Source organism: Octopus bimaculoides, chromosome 12, assembly GCF_046866305.1.
Source record: "Octopus bimaculoides isolate indiv1 chromosome 12, ASM4686630v1, whole genome shotgun sequence".
NCBI classification, from domain to species: domain Eukaryota; kingdom Metazoa; phylum Mollusca; class Cephalopoda; order Octopoda; family Octopodidae; genus Octopus; species Octopus bimaculoides.
This window is the reverse complement of record NC_142939.1, coordinates 50,861,046-50,883,545: the sequence shown is the minus strand read 5'-3', so window position 1 is coordinate 50,883,545 and position 22,500 is coordinate 50,861,046. Positions and strand designations below refer to the sequence as shown.

At 36.8% G+C, this 22,500-nt stretch overlaps 1 protein-coding gene across 2 annotated transcripts in view; it reads left to right on the top strand.

Moving 5' to 3' along the window:
- The window catches only part of LOC106873719 (death-associated protein kinase 1), a 218,266-nt gene that overhangs the window by 135,032 nt on the left and 60,734 nt on the right, over nt 1-22,500 (top strand). For both annotated transcript variants that reach the window (XM_052972187.2, XM_089361056.1), the window contains exons 8-9: nt 11,097-11,186; nt 12,095-12,184. In XM_052972187.2, coding sequence (XP_052828147.1) covers nt 11,097-11,186; nt 12,095-12,184 — 180 coding nt within the window. The remainder of the gene's footprint in view (nt 1-11,096; nt 11,187-12,094; nt 12,185-22,500) is intronic.

The following is a 22,500-nucleotide window of genomic DNA, read 5'->3' as shown; positions in this document are numbered from 1 at the left end:
TTATATATTGTATATTCCATATTCTATATCCCACATTAATTTTACAAGAATATAAATAGAACATAAAAAACAGACAGAGTTGGAACTCTTTTAAACAAAATAATATATTCCTCTATACACAATCATACAAAACCCCTTTTTTTGTATTTATTTTTACTCACATATATATATATATCTGTGAGGATCCCCTTCGGACATGAATGACCATGGGATTGCACCTAGAAAGTTACCCTCCCAGGCACAAGTCCAGGCATAGTTGTTTTATGGAAGACCAACAGTTGCCCATGCATACCGCCCTCCCCTCTCCACACCACAGGTGTTGTCCAAGGGAAAGGCCAATACAACTTGGCACCAGTGATGTCACAACTCATGGTCAAAAGTTCTTAATCAATAAATTCTCTCCGCCCTATTAGACAATGCCTAATTCTCCCTGAATTTACTTTGCCTTGGTTTTCATCTCCTCCCCTCCCTATTCCCCAACCCACCTACCCATTTCCGCAACAAAACTTACAAATTACGGGCAAAAAAATCAAATACAATAATTTTTATTTAATTTTTGTTTTATTTTTAAAGATTTCATTGAGAACAAATATGAAAAAAAACATATAAATTACATCTGTTAGTCTTGTTTCACATGTCATAAACAAAGAGAAAATATATACACAAAAAAACCTTGTAGATTGGAAACAGTAAACAAATTAATTATTATTATCGTTATTATTATTATTATTATATTGTTGTTGTTATTATTATCATTATTATTTTGTATTTATTATCTGTTGTTGCTATTGTTAGTGTTGCATGTAGCAATTGAACTAAGAACCTTTAGATTTTAAGTTAAACTGTGCATGCTTCTACAATCTGTTGTCTCTCTCTTTCTCTCTCTCTCTCTCTCTCTCTCTTTCTCTCTTTCTCTCTCTCTCTCTCTCTCTTTCTTTCTCTCTCTCTCTCTCCCTTCGTTTCTTTGTATAATGTATGCTCAATGTTGTACACTGATTCTAAACAATGAAGACAAGCGTCTTCTTTACAATGTGTTGTACTGGGAATAAACCTACCAGACTCACGTATTCGACAACTCTGGGACTGCCTCTTGTGTTCTTTCTTACTTTTCTGTTTGTTGTGTTTTATTCTTCATTTTCTGTCTTTTTTTGTTGGCATTTGGTTATTTTCAATAGTTTTTTTTTAATTGCCAATCTTGTTTCAATAGATGCATTTGTTATTTTATTTTTACCAATTGCAGAAAGAACCATTAAACTCAGCTTAGAATCACAAACGTGAAACATTCTCTGAAGACATTTTTCAGAATCACTGATTCTTTGTTCCCTTCAAATTACCTCAATTCCACGAACTATCTTAAGTAGGTTTTAACAACAATATATATATATATATATAGTGAATTCAAAGGTTTGGCTTTCTCACCATCATTAGACTTCATATGACCATAGATAAGTGTGTATGTATACATGTTTTAGAGTGTATATGTTTGTATGGTAAAAGGTGTAAAAGCACTATATCATTATATATATATATATATATATATATATATAGATGCAGGAGTGGGTGTGTGGTAAGTAGCTTGCTTACCAACCACATGGTTCTGGGTTCAGTCCCACTGCGTGGCACCTTGGGCAAGTGTCTTCTACTATAGCCTCGGGCTGACCAAAGCCTTGTGAGTGGATTTGGTAGACGGAAACTGAAAGAAGCCCATCGTATATATATATATATATATATATATATATATATATATCATTTCTACAGCTGAGTTAATTGGAGCAACATGAAATAAAGTGTCTTGCTCAAAAACACAACACACAGCCCAGTCTGGGAATTGATCTCACTACCTCATGATTGTGAGCCCAACACTCTAACCACTGAGCCATGTGCCTTCACATATATGTATACACTCACACACACACACACTATTTTTTATATGACAGATATTATTATAAGATATAATAATTATATCTTATATGAGATTTCAATGTGTAAAAAAGTTTATCTTGTGTTAAGTTAGTTATTTCATTAAACATCCCATAATTTTTATTACATTATAAATTTAAAATTCAAAGATTAAAGCTTTGGAATGCCTGTAGGAAGCTTCACAGCATTTGGTAGTCAAGCAGCAAGGCTGGAGTTCCTTTCTACAGAACTGAAACCTAGACTAAGAAAAAGCTTCAAGATCGCTTTGATGGTATATATACCAGACATCTCATGAGCACAAGACCTAAGGGATTTATGAGCCCATTCTACCCATGTCTACTACTGTTGCTCAATGTGGAGTAGACTTGCCTAACCAATGCTATTGTACTGGGCATCATATGTTATAATTTGGAGACTTTTACATCTTAATAAAAGGGCAAAGACCACCCAACTATGTTGATAGTATTCACAGATGCACACAACATTGAATTGAGAATCTACAAAAGCTAAGAATAAACAGAGAGCTGGTGGCGAGCTGGCAGAATCGTTAGCACACTGGGCGAAATGCTTAGCGGTATTTCGTCTGCCACTACATTCTGAGTTCAAATTCCGCCGAGGTCAACTTTGCCTTTCATCCTTTCAGGGTCGATTAAATAAGTACCAGTTACGCACTGGGGTCGATATAATCGACTTAATTCGTTTGTCTGTCCTTGTTTGTCCCCTCTGTGTGTAGCCCCTTGTGGGCAGTAAAGAAATAAGAAACAGATTCTTGGTGTAACATGGTCAAATGCATCTCAGTTGCAGTGGCTTGAAGAAAGCACAGATACAGAATATATTTTCATAAGTTATACCATCACAAAAGGGTTGAATTTCTTCAAAGCAGAATGTATTCTTGTTAAAAATATGGTCTCAAAAAGGTTAAATTTCTTCCACAATTATTGTAAGCAATTGATTGAAACAATTGTGATTTATGCATTTCTGACAGTAATTTTACAGAAATGGTACAATGCCAGGTTAAAAGTTTTCCACTAGTGATTCCAAATCTACAGCCCTTGTGTAAAAATTTACACTTATATTCTTCAAAGTTAAATTTTTTTATTTAAAAATTTCCGCTAGAAGCTGCTATTATTGACAAATATTATAAATATCTTCCATCTTTTTCATCCAAACTAATAAAACTGACAGATCAATTTGAAAAATGGAAACAGGACCTTCTTCAAGTTTGGCTCCTTAACTTGGCCCTTTCATATTAAAAGTTTAGTGCCCACTCTTGTAGAGAATTTAGCAATGTCTTCCTATACTCTGAGTATGGCTCATTGAGGTTTACTTTAATTAACCAATTCCATGAGCAATGTAAATGCCAGTTGTTGTTCAACTTCAAGTATTCTCTGACAGAGCAGACCTATAACTGAAGATACTCCATCTGTGTCGACCGTTTTTCTTGTATTGCAATTTTAAGACAAAATTAGCTGATGTGAATTTCTGTTTTCTAAGTTGAAAGAAGTTCTGGCTGCTGTTTCTTGCTGGTCAAGCAACTATGGACACCGCTTTGTTTTGGCACCTTAACTATAATTAATATTCTGATGTTAACTCATTCACCTACACTTTGTTCTTATTTTACTCCTGTAGATAATAGAATGGTCGCTTCATGCTTTGAGAGAAAAGAATGAAGAAAATATTTCTTTTACACGCTTTTACTGGTTGTAGCTAATTGGTGGTGGCCATGCTGGGATATTCAATATTTTTTTTTATTTTTCCTTTCATCCAAATTTAAAGTTGTTTTGCTCTTTTTTTTCTTTGTCTTTTCAATTTCTAATTATTTTTCAATTATTTTTCAGAATTCTCTAGATATATTTTTATAGTTTCAACAAACTTATCAGATAGGAGGAAAATACAGATATTCCCTAATATCTCAAATATGTCTTTTATTTTCATTGCCTCTTGTTGTAGGAGCAGCTATAGCCCTGTACTTGAGAAGCTGGCATGCAATGGGATTATATGCCACTTTGGTCAAAAGTTTTTTTTGTTTTCCATGGTCTTAGTCAACCCAAGGCTATAGTAAGAAACGCTTGGTGCTGCACAGCGAAATTTGGAAAATAAAAACTGTACAGAAGCCTATAGTGTGTGTGTGTGTGTGTGCAATTGTCTCTGTCTTGCTTGGACTAAGGTAATATCATTTGTTCTGCATAACCAACATGTCCAGCAGCTCAGTGAAAATACGTGAAGACCTGTGGAATAAGGACCTTACTTGGAAACCCATCAGAATTAGCACCAAGAAGTGCATCCAGCTGTAGAATACCACATCATGAACTTTTGTCCAACCCATGGAAGCATGGAAAAAGGAGACAAAAACAAAACAAACCAAAACTCAATCACAGATCAACTAATCTATACAAAGAACTAATTGTGTATAGATTAATTTTACTGATTGGTTGATTTATATATTGACCTAATCATATATTGATCCACCTACTAACAGAATTAACCCTCCTATAGGAATGTTTGTGGAGAATCTTTCTGAAAGCTCTCCTCTGAACTAATTATTGTTGGCACAGACCATTTCTTGTTTGCTTCATTATCTTTCTGACATTATGTTGAGAATCTAACTTTTATTGGTTATTCTAAGACAGTTGAAGCTCTTTCTCATGTTTATCTTCACTATCTCTTCTAATCTTTATTGGTTTGCTTGCTATGAATTAGTCCATTTCTCTTTTTCTCTCCCCTTGACGTGTGTGTGTGTAGATGGATAGACATAGTTATACAAGGGTCAGTTGAAAAGTTCATAGGCTAACCAAGACACTCTCATGGAATGTGGCCAAATGAGATTTATTTTTCAACATACTCCTCCTTTCAGTCCACACATATCTTCCATCGGTGTTGCAGTTCTTGGATCCCATTGGTGAAGGAGCTTTCTTCCTGTTGGTCAAAAAAGTCAGCAACAGCAGACATGACGTCATCATCACTGCAATACTGGTTCCTAGCCAAGTGTTTTTGTCATGTTGGGAAACAGATGATCAGATGGGGCCAAAAATAGAATAGGGGGAGTGATCAACCAGTTCAAAGCCACAGTCATGTACAGCAGTCATTGAAAGCAAGGATTTGTATGCTGGAGTATTATCCTGATGAAGCAAGACGCCTTTTGTCAGTTTTTCTGGGGCCACCTGTCATCCATCACCATGTGGTGAACAGAATCAATGTTTTCCTCAGTAGTGTCAGTTGCAGAACATTCAGACCTTTGGTCACCTCCAAAACTCTCCATTCCCCTACTAAATTTAGCTGCCCTCTTTTGCACTGTTGATAAAGCTGTGTGTCATTTCCTAATGTAGCAACCAGGTCAGCATGAATGTTAAACCCTTTTTCTGCAGTACTTCATAACACCACAATGCCAAATCTTGTTCATTTTCAAGAGAAGTCGTTACCGGTTATTTTTGGAGTCTTCTATAAACAAGTCAAGTGTCTAATGCATGCAAGATTTCACAGCTTTAGCATCAGTTCTTCATTGTCAGCCTATGAATTTTTCATATGAGGAGAGAGAAAGAGAGCAGAGAGAGAGATGCATGAAATCCTCATTCTTTGTTTTATCATATGCTTTCTCAGCTACACACACACACACACACACACACACACACACACACACACACACATCACAGATTCTAACCTCCATTCCACTCCAAATATTAATAGTTGGTAGGTGTGCTACATGGCTCTCACAGAAAATTGTATAGCTTATCTTTTATTTGTTTCAGTCATTAGACTGTGGCCATGCTGGAGCACTGCCCTGAAGAATTTCTAGTCGAGTGAATCAACCCCAGTAGTTTTTTTTTCTTAAGCCTAGTACTTAATCTATCAGTCGCTTTTGCTGAACTACTCAGTTACGAGGACATAAACACGCCAACACTGGTTGTGATGCAGGACAAACACACTCTCTCTCTCTCACACGCACACATGCACAAATTTATACACACAATGGGCTTCTTTCAGTTTCCGTTTACCAAATCTGCTCACAAGGCTTTGGTCAGCCCACGGTACCATGCAGTGAGATTGAACCTAGAACCATGTGGTTGGGAAGCAAACTTTTTACCACACAGCCATGCTCATACCCATATATGTGAATATAAAGAGTTCACAAATTCATATGGGATAAGCAGCAGGTTTGGTCGATAAAACAAGCAGGATTAATAGACCTGTATTTGGCATACCTACACAAGTGTGCCCCCACTTGATTTTGTTTCCTCATAACTTTCAGAAAACGAGTATTTTTTAGTAAAATTTTCAACGGATATTTTTCAGATGGTATATAATATAATTATGTTAAGAGTTTGGTGTGAAAAAGAAAAAGATTGGAGGGTATACGCACATATATACTGTAATTTTTTTTACCATGCAGACTATTACAAATGTAAAAGAATATTTGGCTATTGCTGTTGCTATTACTACCACTAATTATTACTATTAACATTATTATTATTACTACTACTACTACAACAGCCATGATGACAACTATAAAGACGATGAGATTGTTTCAAGACATTGTCAGTTGTTCCTTTTCGATTGTTGATGTTGTTGTTCTTGAGTAAACCAATGTGTTTTGTTTTTTTTTATTCTTAACCAAATCTAGTTTATTTCATTTACATAGCATATGTTCTGTGGAATGGCAACAATTCAAAACCCTGACATCCTCTAATTCCTTATTCCCTAAATCTGTCTCAGGCATCTTGGTTCTTTGTTTATATTTTCAACGTTGTCTTACTTGTATTTATTTCCCTAAATTAATATAGTTACTGTTTTAGCCAATCCAGCAGATAACCTTGCTTTGTGATTTAAGATTGTTTGTAGTGCTTTCAAATGCTGATAAAATTAATTTGTTGTTGCTTAATAAGTCTTCTTGATTAAGTCTGACTTACAGCTTCATCACAAAGACATATGACTAAAGGCATACCAACTGTGACCGCCTCATCATATTTTTTTTCTTTAGATATTGCATATGAAGGACTACATTTTCCACAGTATCATTCTGTTTCAGATGATAGGGTGTGGTTTGGAAGGTTTGGTTGCTATGAGTGACAGATCATGTGACCATGCAGATGCTCCTTCATCAGTCACATTACTACAACTATTGTTTGTCAATGCAGGCCACGCTTCCACAATTATTATGGCTGTGTCTGTCAATGCAGACCACACCTTCACTGCTATTGCACTGTGTCTCTCAATGTAGGCCACACTTTCACAGTTAATGTGCTGTGTCTGTCGTGGAGGCACAATGGCCCAGTGGTTTATGCAGCGGACTCGCGGTCAAAGGATCACGGTTTCGATTCCCAGACCGGGCGTTGTGAGTGTTTATTGAGCGAAAACACCTAAAGCTCCACGTGGCTCCGGCAGGGGATGGTGGCAAACCCTGCTGTACTCTTTCACCACAACTTTCTCTCACGCTTACTTCCTGTTTCTGTTGTACCTGTAATTCAAAGGGTCAGCCTTGTCACGCTGAATATCCCCGAGAACTACATTAAGGGTACACGTGTCTGTGGAGTGCTCAGCCACTTGCACGTTAATTTCACGAGCAGGCTGTTCCGTTGATCAGATCAACTGGAACCCTTGACGTCGTAAGCGACGGAGTGCCAACAACTGTCAATGCAGACCACACCTCCACAGCTATCATACAATCTCCCTCTAGGCAGGCCACACCTTCACAGTTATTGTGTTGTGTCTGTTAATGTAGGCCACATCCCACAGTTATTGCATTACTGCCTATGCAGAACACACCTCCACAATTATTATGCCTTTCTACACAAGCCCCGCCTCCATCATTGTCTATTTAGGCAAGCCACAGAAATCTGTTTAATGAGCAGATGTAAATAGATGTCACCATGTCTTCATGGCTAGATGATTGGCATTAATTGCACCAATTCTAGGGTTATGGAATCAGACTTTGCTCAAGCAATTGTTCCAGACCCTTAAGACATTTAAGGCATGTAGCAGTTTCTAAGACATTTAAGGCATATAGCAGTTTCTGTAAGTCTGCCTATATAACAGCAGCAATCACTTTGAGTACAAAATGATGCCTGAGGGTTGCATCAAGTGGTTTCTAGCAGCAGAAGTCTGAACTACAACTGGCTTGCCCCACAGAAAACATTTTTGGTAACTTGTGGGTACCTCCTTGTATATGTATATATATGTATATATACATGTATGTATGTATATGTATATATACATGTATATATATGTATATATGCTTGTATACATTTATATGTGTGTGTGTATATATATATATATATATATTCACTTCATTTCCATGTGCATTATTGTTTTCAAATTCCCCTGATTCTCTATATACAATCCTTCTTCCAAACCTACTTACCTTCTTTCCTGAATCACACTTTCAACAATTTTGTATTGAACTTTCCAGTCAATCCTCTTCTTGGATTCCCTTCAGAACCCACCCTCCCTCCCTCCCTCACATTACCAAAGTATCCAATCAAAATGTAGGGATCTAAATTGAGCTTCCTCTACATCAGCCTCATCAGTGTTGTATGTATGTATGTATGTACAGTACCTTCAAACACAAGGGGGACCTGGATGGCTTCTGATGATAAATGTATTTAAAATGAAGCAGAAACCAGGGAAATCGTGTTGGAGCTTCTCCGAATCTCACTGAACCTTTTTGTAAATCAAGTGTAAGTATGTATGTATGTATGTGTGTGTGTGTGTACAGTACATAGACAAGTGCATAACACATGTACACTTTTCTCTAATGGTTTACATAAACTTTAGGTAAGGTACTACATATATATGCATATATCAAAGCTGTGGCAGTTAAGTTATGGATTGATATATAGTTTTTATATCAATATGCCTACATGTGCTCCCACATGGCCTCAGACTCAACACAGAGGCCTACATCAAGTGCCTGGAGGAGATCGTGCTGCCCCGGGTCAAGAGGGTGACCCTATGTCTGGCACCATGCCACATAAGCAGGAGAACCCAGTCATGGCTGTCAGACAATTTCTGCGACGACATCACCCCTAACATCTGGCCACCTAACTCCCCAGACTGCAATCCCCTTGATTATTATGTGTGGGGTGTGATTGAGTGAGAGACCAACAAAACTCCCTGTAACACCAAAGATGAACTGAAGGCAAGGATTATGGCAGCGTTCACCGATTTAAACAAGGAGACCATCCAGAGAATTGCAAGAGATTCTGAAGTCATCTGGAAGCCTTGGTTGAAGTCAATGGCGATTTTATTGAATAAATTTACGCTTTAGTATTTCAAGATATGATACACACACACACACACACACACACACACGTGTATGTATATATATGTTTGTGTCTATATATATGTATATATATATATATGTACATATGTGTCTATATATGTATGTATGTATATATGTATATACATTATGTATATAGGTGTGTATATATATATATATATGTATATAGGTGTGTGTATGTATATATGTATATATGCATATACATACAGGTATATGTGTGTATATTTTCCTCTGTGTGTGTGTGTGTGTGTGTACATAGTTATAAATACTTCTGTTTCCATAATATATATATATAATCTTATGAAGTTGCACCAGAGCAAATGATGCTATAAACAATACATCTTATAAAACAACAGGCACAAACCCACTATACTAAGTCACCTACATGAATTGAACCTCATAACCCCCTTACACCTGGTAGCTGTGGTACCATTACACCAGGGAGACTTGCCAACTTTAAACTGGCAAATTAAAAGCATTATTCTTACAAAAGAAAGGATATCATTTTGGTTTGGATCTTATGTTTGAAGCACTGTGAAATTTAAAAATAATCTTTTTGCTGTTACAGCTCAAATGGAAATGGATGATCGTAGTACACCTGTGCTTCTACCACATATCTTTTGTCTTCGTCTTTTAATTGTTTCAGTTATTGGACCTCCGCTTTACTGGGCATTGTATAATACTCTTTAGTATTTAAACAGTCACATCATCGAAATCTTGAAGTTACAAGATAATGCATGATTAATTCTAAGCAGTGTAAATAAATAAGCATTACATTTGCTAGAATAATTTGAATGTTTAAGGGTTAAAAAATTTAGTAAAAAAAATTGACCCCAGTATTTTGTTTTTATCTTAGAAAAAACTTAAAAGCCTTGTACTTATTCTATTGGTCTCTTCAGCCGAACTGGCAAGTTATGGCACATAAACAAACCAACACCAGTTATTAAGACATGGGGGACAAACACACACACACTCACACATATATAGATGTATTTATATACACAATGGGCTATTACATAGTTTCCATCTACCAAATTCATTCTTAATGCATTGGCCAGCCCAGGGCTCTAGTTCTCCATCTGGTGTGAGATAAATATTTAATTGTGCTAGGACATCAGGTGTGTTAAAAACACTGTTTGGCATGCTCTCAGCACAGAAAACTAATAGTAGCAAATAAATACATATATTATGTTTATCATATATATATATATATATATATATATATATATATATATATGCACACACACACACACACACACACACACATTTTAAAGAAACTGAAACGAGAAGACCCTTGAAAGGCTAACACCAAACTTCAGTAGTATTGGGAACTATATCAAACACTAAAGTGGTTATCCTTGCAAGATACTGAGGGTCACATCCTTCCCATCAGAATCGATACTGCAACATCTTCAGGATCAAAGGGTCACAGAATTTCTGTATCTTGTTAAAGAACTCAAAGAATCTACATGGAGTGGATGCAAATGTATTCAAGAATCCCCTGGAAATTTTGTATTTGATATCCCAGATAAACCAACTTCACAGCAAGAACTGCAACTGAGGAGAGTGGTATCAATCTGCCTCATTTACCAATAAAGAGGACTTTTAGGGACAACAAGTGCAATAACAGGAGTGGTGCCACTGCACAGCATGTGTGTTCCATAGACACACATTTATATTTATATATACACAGACTACCTGTATACACCACATATACACACACGTATATATACACACATATTTATATATTGATATATATTTATATGTATTTTTAAATATGTATTATACATACCTGTATGCGTGAGTATGCATATGAAGATAATAAATATATATATATATATATATATATATACAAATATAATATAAAATATGTAATGTTTTAAATTTATTCCTTGTTTTAAAGCCTGTTGCCAAACAAGAGGAAGATGTGCGCAAGAGTTGTGTTATCAACACAGGAAACTTGAAATCTTTTATTACAAGAAGACGGTGGAAAGTAAGTTTGAACTTAAACTTTATTTAAAGACTTCTTTTTACGTGTCTAAGATAATTCTAATTTATCAAACAATGAACCACTATTTTAAAGATCAAATAATTTCATTTTTCAATATTTACATTGACACATTATAAATTTGTTTCATCTCTAATCATTCTAATAACATTACTAAGCAACTGATCTAAACATTAGTGTACATTGTCTTTCTTCTCTGTTAAGCCTTTCACTCCCCATGAAGCATGAACCATTGACGACTTTTCTCTCCTGCTTTCATCTCTGGACTGTCTTTTTTACTTCTCTCTAGTTCGATGCCTGTTTTTTCAGCCTCTCTTCTACCTCCCATGTAGGTTCAATCCCTGACTTTTGCTTCAGGCAATGTTTCTTTGAGGGAAAGTCTGCCTTTCACATGTCTTATTGGTTTTTAATTATCTTCAATATTTATGTAATATTTCCCCATAACCAGGTATTTTTCACTGAAGATTGGAAATGAAGGACATACCAGTTTATGTCTACCAAATGTGTGTGTGTGTCATCTGAAGTAAACATAAGTACATATATAGACCTAAACAGTTTATGCAATCAACCTTTTGGTCAACTATACACATCAGCAAGTTAAGACAGTTCTGATTAAATAGGCAGACCTATCGACAAAGACATTGTCACCATCACCATTCTGACTGTTGTTGAACAGTAGTTCTTTAAGGAACATGTTGGCTAATGTGCCCTCACCTTTTGAAATAGTAGAAAAGAAAGAGAAAGACTTGACTCCTTTCTTCTCACAGGTCAAGTAATAGCATTGAAGCATTTTCATTTCCTTTATGGTATTGTCATAGATTTCATTTCTGTTGTTATTGGTGATGGTTGTGGTGGTGTTGCTAATAATCAAGAAATATCTTCTAACTTTTCAGCAAGCCTTCAAGATCATACTGCTGTGTAACCGATTGTTAAAGTCCACCGTCTGTGCCCACCCCAAAGGAGGAGAATCTACTGAAAAACAGGTAAGTTCTTTCTAGAGTCCTTTATTCTGTAAATCCTTCAAATTCAAACTATTAATGTAGCCTTACCTTTTATTCCTTCACCTTCTCTCTCCTCTCCCATATCGGTTAGAGAACTGACTGGAGAGAGTAGGGAATAGGTGATTGATGGAGTATTGTAATGCAAGATCATCAGTAGCTCACATCCTACAGCACTTTGTATTCAACATCCTGTATGCGAGAGAGCATATATGTATATGGAAACTGTGTACATGCATGTGTGTTAAAAGATACTTACATGTGTGTGCAACCCTTTAGCATTTAAACTGGAAATATCTTACCCATATCTATTCTGTTTTATGTTCAAACTGATCAGATCCAGCCTCTCACACATACTCTATAGTGTCATTCTAATAGCAGTAACATGATCAAAATCTCAAGCTATGAGATAAGGCATGATTAAGTCAAATCAGTGTGAATAAGTAAGCATTGCATTGGATAATCTGAATGCTAAAGAGTTAAAAATGACTGTTTGCGATCATACATATTATGGATTCTCCTGTTGTACAAGACAAAGGAGTGTTCCTCAACTTCTTACTTAACTGCACAGATGATTTCTTTTATAGCAATCATTCCCTCCATCAATGTGAGATGAAGTGCTTTGCTCAAGAACACAATACACCACTCAGTCTAGGAATTGAAACCACTATTTTGTGATCATGAGTGCAGCACTCTAACCACTAGGCCATATACCCTCACTAAACACACACACATAAATGTATGCATGTGTGTGTGTGTTATATGTATTCACTTTTCTCCATGTGATGCAGTGAACAGTTTGAAATAATTGGACCTGAGGATTAGCTTAACTGCTTTTGTATTTGTTACAAATTATGTAAGACATAAAATTTAACTCAGAAACATATGTAGTCTTTATCTACCTTTGCCATTCCTTACATTTTTGATTTTTATTTATATATTTACCAATTTTCGTGGTTAAACCATGAGTTATATGGTGAATGTCAACTTATTGAAATTTTTATTGATTTCAATATGGGACGAAGTGTATTAAACACATCAATTATTAAACTTTCTTTATCCATTTTTTGTCATCTATATAAGTTGTGTACATGCTTGATGCTTACTAAGTTCCTGAACCAGAACCTTTTTGGATTATACTATTCTATAATAATATATCAAAGTAAAGATGTGTAAGTGGTATGCCACTTACTTAGACCAACTTTGCTGTCACCCTGTCAGGTCTGATAAAGTACAAATTCTATAATAAGTCTCTCCCTCTCTCTTTTCTTTTTTCCTTTCTCTCTCTCTTTCTGGAATAAATCAGTTTGGTCAAGTCTAGGGAGAGATGAGCCATAGCAGGTCTAATAGTGATCAAAAAACACTGGCTGTCATAACACCATTATTATGATGCATCAGGAGTTGCGGGCCTGGGGCAAGAGAGGGTTTTATTTGTATATGTATCTGTGGTTTTGTGTGTACGTGTGTGTGTGTGTATTTGTATTTTTATATCAACACATACACATGTATATATGTGTTTAAACATACAAGAGTTATGTATGTATGTATAATGTCACTACTGTTTTGATGTTCTCCATTCTGAAACTTCGACATAGAATGAATCAATTCTGTGTATTATCTCAGCGTTTTTTGTGGTGTGATGCCAGAGCACTCCCACCCCTACTTACATTTCTTAACCCCAACAACCTCCGAGATTATATGTCTATGTATGCATACTTGTGTGCGTGCGGGTGTATGTGTATGTGTGTGTGTTATGTGCAGTAATGAAGATTTACCTATACAAACTGTTCAGAATAAACAAACCATGACGATTTATTAATTTCATCAAGCTAGGAAGAGGAGGAGGAGGAGGAGGAGGAGGGAGAGAAAGCTGATGTGCTTCTCCCCCCACCCCCCCCCCTTCCTTTCTCATAGTTGTTTTCACTCCTGTATTAATTGTATTACTTTCCATCCACAGTTTGTTCATAACTCGTTTTAATTAGTGCTTGCTTGTGGATGCAAGGCTAAAATGACTGATACATGATGATGATGATGATGATGATGGTGAGGAGGAGGAGGAGGATCGTGAATGAGGATGATGATGATTGAGGTTATGGTGGTGGAAATTGTTATTTATCATTATTTGGTAGATTCATCATTCAAAACATCAGACAAAAAACTTAGTGATGTTTCTTCCAACTCATTACATTCTAAGTTCAAATCCTGCATGGTCAACTTTGTCCCTTTTTTTTTTTTTTTTTTTTTTCAATCATTTGAGGTGTTAAAACAGTACCCATCAGTTACTAGAGATTGATGTAATCAACTTCCCCATACCTTTGAAGTTACTAGATTTGTACCAAAATTAGAACAAATTATTATTATTATCATTATTCAGTAGTTTTATTTTTATAACGTGCTTTCACTTCACTACCGAGCGCAGCTCTGTGCGCCTTGGGTATGTGCTGTGGTTTGCTGTGGTGCTCTTATGTTTACTGTATTGAAAGTGTTTTGCGTAGAATGTGTGCAGTACCCAGTAGTGCAATTTTCTGTATGTTATATATATTTGTAAGTCCTGGTGTTTTTGTTATGTATTTGTCTGAATATTTTTTTATTATACCTAAGGCACCTACTATGATAGGAATTGTTTCTGTTTTTAGATTCCACATTCGAGTTATCTCTATTTCCAGGTCTTTGTATTTTGAAGGTTTTTCCATTTCTTTTAGAGAAACGTTGTCATCTGCTGGTATTGATACATCAATTAGAAAGCATTTTTTTTCTTCATGATCTTTGACAACTATATCTGGTCTATTTGCCTTAATTTCTCTATCTGTGTGTATTGGCATATCCCAGAGTATGGTTGCTTTCTCGTTTTCTGTGACCTTTTCTGGCGTGTGTTTATACCATCTTTTTTCTGTTGCTATTCCATAATGTTGGCATAGCTTCCAGTGTATATAGGTCCCAGCTCTGTCGTGTCTGTGAATATATTCCTTCTTAGCCAGGACTGGGCAGCCAGAGATAATATGATTTATTGTTTCTTGTCGATCTCCACATATTCTACAGTTACTTGTTATATTTCTTTTCATTATGTGTTTTTGGTAATTTCTGGTGGGGAGGCTTTGGTCTTGTGCAGCAATTAAAAATCCTTCAGTCTCTGCTTTGAGTCCTGAGCTTCTCAGCCATTGCTGGGATTTTTCTCTGTCTATTTCTTTCGCATTTAGTTTAGCCCAGTATTTACCATGTAGGGGCTTTTCTTGCCATTGTTTTATCATGGTCCGTTGCTGTTCTAGTTTTAGTTTGGATTTCATTTGTTTTATAGCTTTTGTTGTTTCTTCTTCTTCTTCTTCGTATTTGTTAGGTAGATTGATTTCTTGTTTGTATTTGTCAGCTTCCTTAAATACTGAAAACAGTTTTTTGTTTTGCTCGTGTTTTGTGGCTATTTGTATTAGTTTCTCTTGCTTCTGGAGTAGGTATTTTTGCAGTCCTATGGTGGTTATTTTATAATAGTTTTCTAGCTGTATAAGACCCCTGCCACCTTCTGTGCGTTGTATATATAGCCTTTCTATGTCAGATTTTGGGTGGTGCATCCTATATCCTGTCATTATTTTTCTTGTTTTCCTGTCTATTTTACATAGTTCGTTTAGTGTCCAGTTAAGGATGTTATTATTATTATTATTATTATTATTATTATTATTATTATTATTATTATTATCATTATTATTATTATTATCATTATTATTATCATTATTATCATTATTATTATTATTGTTGTTGTTGTTGTTGTTGTTATCATCATCATTAAGGCAGTGGGCTGGCAGAATTGTTATCATGCCAGACGAAATGCTTAGCGCCATTTCATCCATCTTTATGATCTGAGTTCAAATTCCACTGAGGTCAATTTTGCCTTTCATCTGCTTGGGGTCGATGTAATCAACTTATACCCTCCCCTAAAATTTCAGGTCTTGTGCCTATTGTAGAAAGAATTATTATTATTATTATTATTATCGTCATTATTAAGGCAGTGAGCTGGCAAAATCATTAGCATACCTGGCAAAATGCTTAGTGACATTTTGTCTGTCTTTACGTTCTGAGTTCAAATTCCACTGTGATTGACTTTGAGGTCGATAAAATAAATACCAGTCAGACACTAGGGTCAATGTAAAAAATGGCCTAATTATTCAAAAAGAAAGAGTAACATGATTAGATAGAGCGAAAAACGGGCTTTAAAATGATATATAAAGTCAAAGTAATTTAACAGAAATTAATTTGAAAATACATCATTTAAAACCAAAATTAAAAATTCCGCAAGAACTTTCTTGACAACCTAATATAAATATTTGTGTGTGTGTATGTGTGTCTGTGTTTGTCTCCTTGACAACTGGTGTTGGTTTGTGTGCGTCCTTTATAACTTAGTGGCTTGGCTAAGGAATAAGTCCCAGGCTAAAAATAAAAAGTACTGGAGCTGCTTCATTGAACTAAAATTCAAAGCAATACTCCAGCATGGGCACAGTCTGTTGACTGAAGCAAGTAAAGCATACTGTTGATGTTGTTGCTGTTATTATTGTTTACCAACAGAAAACAATTTCTGTCTTCCACCGTCTCCCCTTCCCAATTTGCCTTCAAAGTTGAGTCATTAAGGGGTTCAGTTACTCAGACATAACAAAGCCTCTCAGCCCCCCCACACACACACACCTCTACTTTACCAGTTCTGTCTGTTTCCCTCAATAACTGACACACGCCTCGAAACTTGTCCCCTGTAACCCTATCTGCCACGACCCCCCCCCCTCCACATCATCAAACTCCTTTAAAATCGCTTTTCAGGTGAAAAGAGAGATCAATATTTGTGACTCAATTATATAATTTGTATTAATTTCCTCAATCAGAAAGTGTGCGTATGTGTGTGTTTGTGTGCATGCATGTTCCCTACCACACACCAGCTACCTGATTGAGGAAACGAATACAGATTGAACCCCCCCCCCCCGCACACACACACACACACACACACACAGTCTTTCTTCAGTGTCTCTCTTCCTCAACACTAATATTACCTGACCCACCACCACCACCACCACCACCACCACCACCACCACTACAGCTAAATCTACTCATTTGTTTACATACACCCGGAAAGTGATTACAAGTTTTCTTTTGAAATTCCTTCTACGTGCCTTCTGTCTTTCCTCCTCCTTCTCCTCCCCTCCTCCTTATCATTATTATCATTATTATTATCATCACCATCATTATTATCATTATTCGGACAGTGGAGTTCCTTGATTATCCCTAGAGGAACTTCCTGTATCAGGAGGGCCACATCTCTATCATCCTCCCGACCTTTTTTTTTTTTTTTTAAACCTTTGTATGTTACACACATGTCCCTTTTTTTTCAGTGTATACCATGTATACTTACTTTTTTTTTCTTTTCATTTCCTGATATGTAAACCCCACCACACTTTGTCTGTATTGGCCCCATCTCGTCCTTTTACCTTTCTTATTTCTTTACTGCCCACAAGGGGCTACACACAGAAGGGACAAACAAAGACAGACAAACGGATTAAGTGCGTAACTGGTACTTATTTAATCGACCCCGAAAGGATGAAAGGTAAAGTCGACCTCTGCGGAATTTGAACTCAGAACGTAAAAGACAGACGAAATACCGCTAAGCATTTCGCTTGGCATGCTAACGTTTCTGCCAGCTCGCTGTCCTTTTGCCTTTCTGGCAAATAAATGAATTCATCATCATTATTATTATTATTATTATTATTATTATTATTATTAAGGCAGTGAGCTGGCAGAATCATTAGCACGCCAGGCAAAATGCTTAGCAATATTTCATTTGTCATTACATTCTGAGTTCAGATTCTGGTGAGGTCAACTTTGCTCTCCATCCTTTCAGAGTCAATAAAACAAGTACCAATTGAACACTTGGGTTGATGAAATCGACTTGCTCCCTCCCCCAAATTTTAGGCCCTGTGTCTATAGCAGAAAGGATTATTATTATTATTATTTTATGTTTGACTTTTGTTTTGCATTTGTACAAGTTGGATCCAAGTCTCACCCAGAGACCTCAAGAGACAACAAGTTAGAAGTTCATGTAGGTGTTATGCCTAAGGTACCATATATTTGCATTTGTACAGTTTTGTTCTAGTGAATGTTTAAGAAACCATAAGAAAATTATGTGTTTGTTTTAAAATTTGAGATCACATAGACAGTATTTTACGTAGGATATGGGCAGTTCCCATGAGCACTATTTTTTGAACTTCAGCCATTTTGGGGTTTCCTGGTATCTGAGCTAGGTAGTAATCAGCCTGTTTCGCTGTCATTCCCAGAGCACCAATGACAATAGGTATTGTTTTCGTCTTCAGATTCCACATTTTGCTAATTTCTATTTCAAGATCTTTATACTTGCTCAGTTTTTGGTAGGTTTTGACAGATACGTTTATATCGATTGGGACAGTCATATCAATGAGGAGGCATGATTTTTGTCTGAAGTCTTTCAGTATGATGTCTGGCCTATTTGCGTCTATCTGTCAGTTTGAATGGTGAAGTTCCAGAGGAGTGCGATGTGATCATTTTCAAGTACTGGAGGTGGTTTGTGTTCCCACCAGTTTTTATCATGGGGCAAGTCCAGGTTTTTGCATATTACCCAGTGAATATATTGTGCAGCTCTATCATGCCTGTTGAGATACTCTGTAGGTGCAAGCAGACTGCACATGGAGACAACATGATCGATGGTCTCATTTTGTTGTTGGCATATACGACATAATGGGGAGCTGGCGTTCTTTAATATGTTGGCCTGGTAGTTCTTTGTAGGTAGGCATTGATCTTGGGCTGCTATGATAAACCCCTCTGTTTCTGATTTCAAGCCAGAGGCCATTAGCCATTGATGGGTAAGGGCTTTGTCAATATCTGCATTATTATTATTATTATTATTATTATTATTATTATTATTATTCAGGTCACTCTGTGGAATCAAACTCGGAATCTTGGGGTTATTAGCCCGTGCTCTTAACCACTATGGCATATACCCGTCAATTGTAAATAATGTAAATAATGTACATAATTCCTCATCTCTGAAATATAGAACCAATAGCTAACAATTCTACCAGTTCACTAGTTTTCATATATATGTACACACACACACACACACACACATTGATTATATGTGTTGTATATGTATATATGCATACATACACATCTCTGTGAATGTATTTGTGCATATATATATACACACACACACACACATGCATATACACACATGCATATACACACATAAATATACACACATATTTATTGATATATATATGTGTGGGTATATACGTATGTATCCATACATACTTACACATGCTTATATATAATGTGTGTGTGTATGTGTGTCTAAGTGTATAATTTCTTCCTGCTAATTATACCATATGTTAATCATAATTATAGATTTGCTATTTCCTGTCATACAAAACATGTTACCTGCCAGTTATAGAGATCTGTCTTGTCACTCACTCTCTTTCTCTCTCCTTCTCATCTCCCTCTCTCCCTTTTTCTTTGAGAATATCTTAAGTTAGTAGTTTCAGTCTAGAATACACCACCACCACCAACCACCCTGTCACCTCATGCATTAAGCAGGTTGGGGTGGGGAGGTGGTGGCAGCGGGGAAGGGGGTGGGGGTTAGAGTTGTTTGTTGTTGAATTCTTTGTTTACATTTCTTCTGTGAAATTTTTTTTTGTTTCAATATCATATTCCCACCCCAGTTGTTGTTAGATACAGTTCTGTACAGATGTATGACAAATAAGAATTTGTCACATTCATGCCTTTCCAAAGTGATAATAACTATCATAATATCCCAAGTGTGGCTGTGTGGTAAGAAGTTTGTTTCCCAGCTACATGGTTCCGGGTTCAGTCCCGCTGCATGGCACCTTGGCGCAAGTGTTTCTATTATTGCCTCGGGCTAGCTAAAACCTTGGGAGTGTATTTGGTAGACCGAAACTGAAAGAAGCCCATCATGTTTGTGTATGTGTTTGTCCCCACCCTCCCACTCACACACACACACACACACTGCTCGACAACCCTACTGCATGTCATTGTAAGCAAGTTTTTTTTTTGTTTTTTTATACCAAAGCCTTGAGTTAGCCCATGCCTTGTGAATGACATTGAATAGATGGAGATTGTGGGGAAGCCTGATAGATGAATTGCAGCTGTAATTCAAAGGTCCAGTCTAGTTACACGCTGTACTATGTCAAGCTACCTAATGTTTACATCAAGGACACAGCATCTGTGGTACTTACTCTATCGGGATTTTCTTGCCAAAATGCTAAGTTACAGGGATGTAAACACCCTAACACCAGTTGTCAAGCAGTGGTGGGGGGACAAACACAGACACAAAGATACATACACACATATACATATTTATGTGTATATATATATATATATATATATATATATATATATATATATATACACATCCATATACACAATAGGCTTCTTTCAGTTTCCTATTTCTTTATTGCCCACAAGGGGCTAAACATAGAGGGGACAAACAAAGACAGACAAAGGGATTAAGTCGATTAGGTCGACCCAGTATGCAACTGGTACTTAATTTATCGACCCCAAAAGGATGAAAGGCAAGGTCGACCTCGGCGGAATTTGAACTCAGAACGTAACGACAGACAAAATACCGTTAAGCATTTTGCCCGGAGTGCTAACTTTCCTACCAGCTTGCCGCCTTTTTTCAGTTTCCATCTACCGTGAGGCTTTGGTTGGCCTAAGACTATAATAGAGGACACTTGCCCAAGGTGCCAGGCAGTGGCAAGCTTCTTATCACAGAACCACATCAGGTGGCTGGAATTATTAGTAAAGCATCAGATGGGATCTGTAATTGTATGAAGCACATATAGGATTGTACACTAGACACAATCCTATTTTATGTTCTGTTTAACTCAGTACAGTCCTGTACAACCACATACAATAATATGGTATTGCCGGTGGCACATAAAAAGCACCCACTACACTCTCGGAGTGGTTGGCGTTAGAGAAGGGCATCCAGCTATAGAAACTCTGCCAGATCAGATTGGAGCCTGGTGTAGCCATCTGGTTCGCCAGTCCTCAGTCAAATCGTCCAACCCATGCTAGCATGGAAAGCGGACGTTAAATGATGATGTACCTAGTGCAGTGGAATAAACACAGTCCTATTTTGTTCATGGACTGCTATGTATAATCCGATGGAGTCCTGTCCAATCTCACCTGTGAGGTGTGCTAAAGATAGAAGAGACATAGTCCTATTTTGTGCGAGAACTGCTATGTATAACCTAGTAGAGTCCAATACGACCACATACAACCATGTGGTGTATCAAGTATATCATAACAGACTCAAGCTTGTCAGCTGGATGTGACAACAGACAGGAGTTAATTGAGATTTTTTTTTTTTTAGAATCAATAATCAATAAAAGGAAAAAAAAAGTAAATAAACAAACATGAAAGTATATTAGAAAGTTCTGGCGACCCAGACTATGAAATGAATAGAGAGGTTATTAGTGAATGTGAGTGGAGTGGCTAATATAATGAATTGGGTGGGGGAGGGGGGATAATGTTGCAAAACTGTGTTGTCACAGTGTGGTATCTAGTGGAGATGAGTTGTAATAGTAGTGGTGTTATGTCTAGACGTTCTGAGTTCAAATTCTGCCTTTCGTTTTTACAAGGTACATAAGTACTAGTTGAACACTAGTGCCAAGTTAATTGACAGCCCTTCTCCCAAACCTGCTGGCCTTGTGCTAAAATTTGAAACAAATGAGTACATAATTCATAGATATATAATTATGTATATATACGACAGGCTTCTTTCAGTTTCCATCTGCCAAATCCACTCCAAGTTTCTACGGCTGGATGCCCTTCCTAATGCCAACCACTTTACAGAATGTACTGGGTGCTTTTTGTGTGACACTGACATGGGTACATTTATGTGGCACCAGCACAGGCATTTTAATGTGGCACCAACACAGGCATTTTAATGTGGCACCAGCACAGTCATTTTAATGTGGCACCAGCACAGGCGTTTTAATGTGGCACCAGCACAGGCGTTTTAATGTGGCACCAGCACAGGTGTTTTAATGTGGCACCAGCACAGGCGTTTTAATGTGGCACCAGCACAAGCATTTTAATGTGGCACCAGCACCCACAAACCCACAAGACAAGGATCTCTCAGCTAAGAAAGGGATGTAGAAGACATGCCTATATGAAGGACAGCTACAATCTTACTCATCTTGACATGTCTTCTCAAACATAGCAAACCACCAGAAGTCTTGGTCTCCCTTATCACCTCCCTTGTGGGGCCCAACATC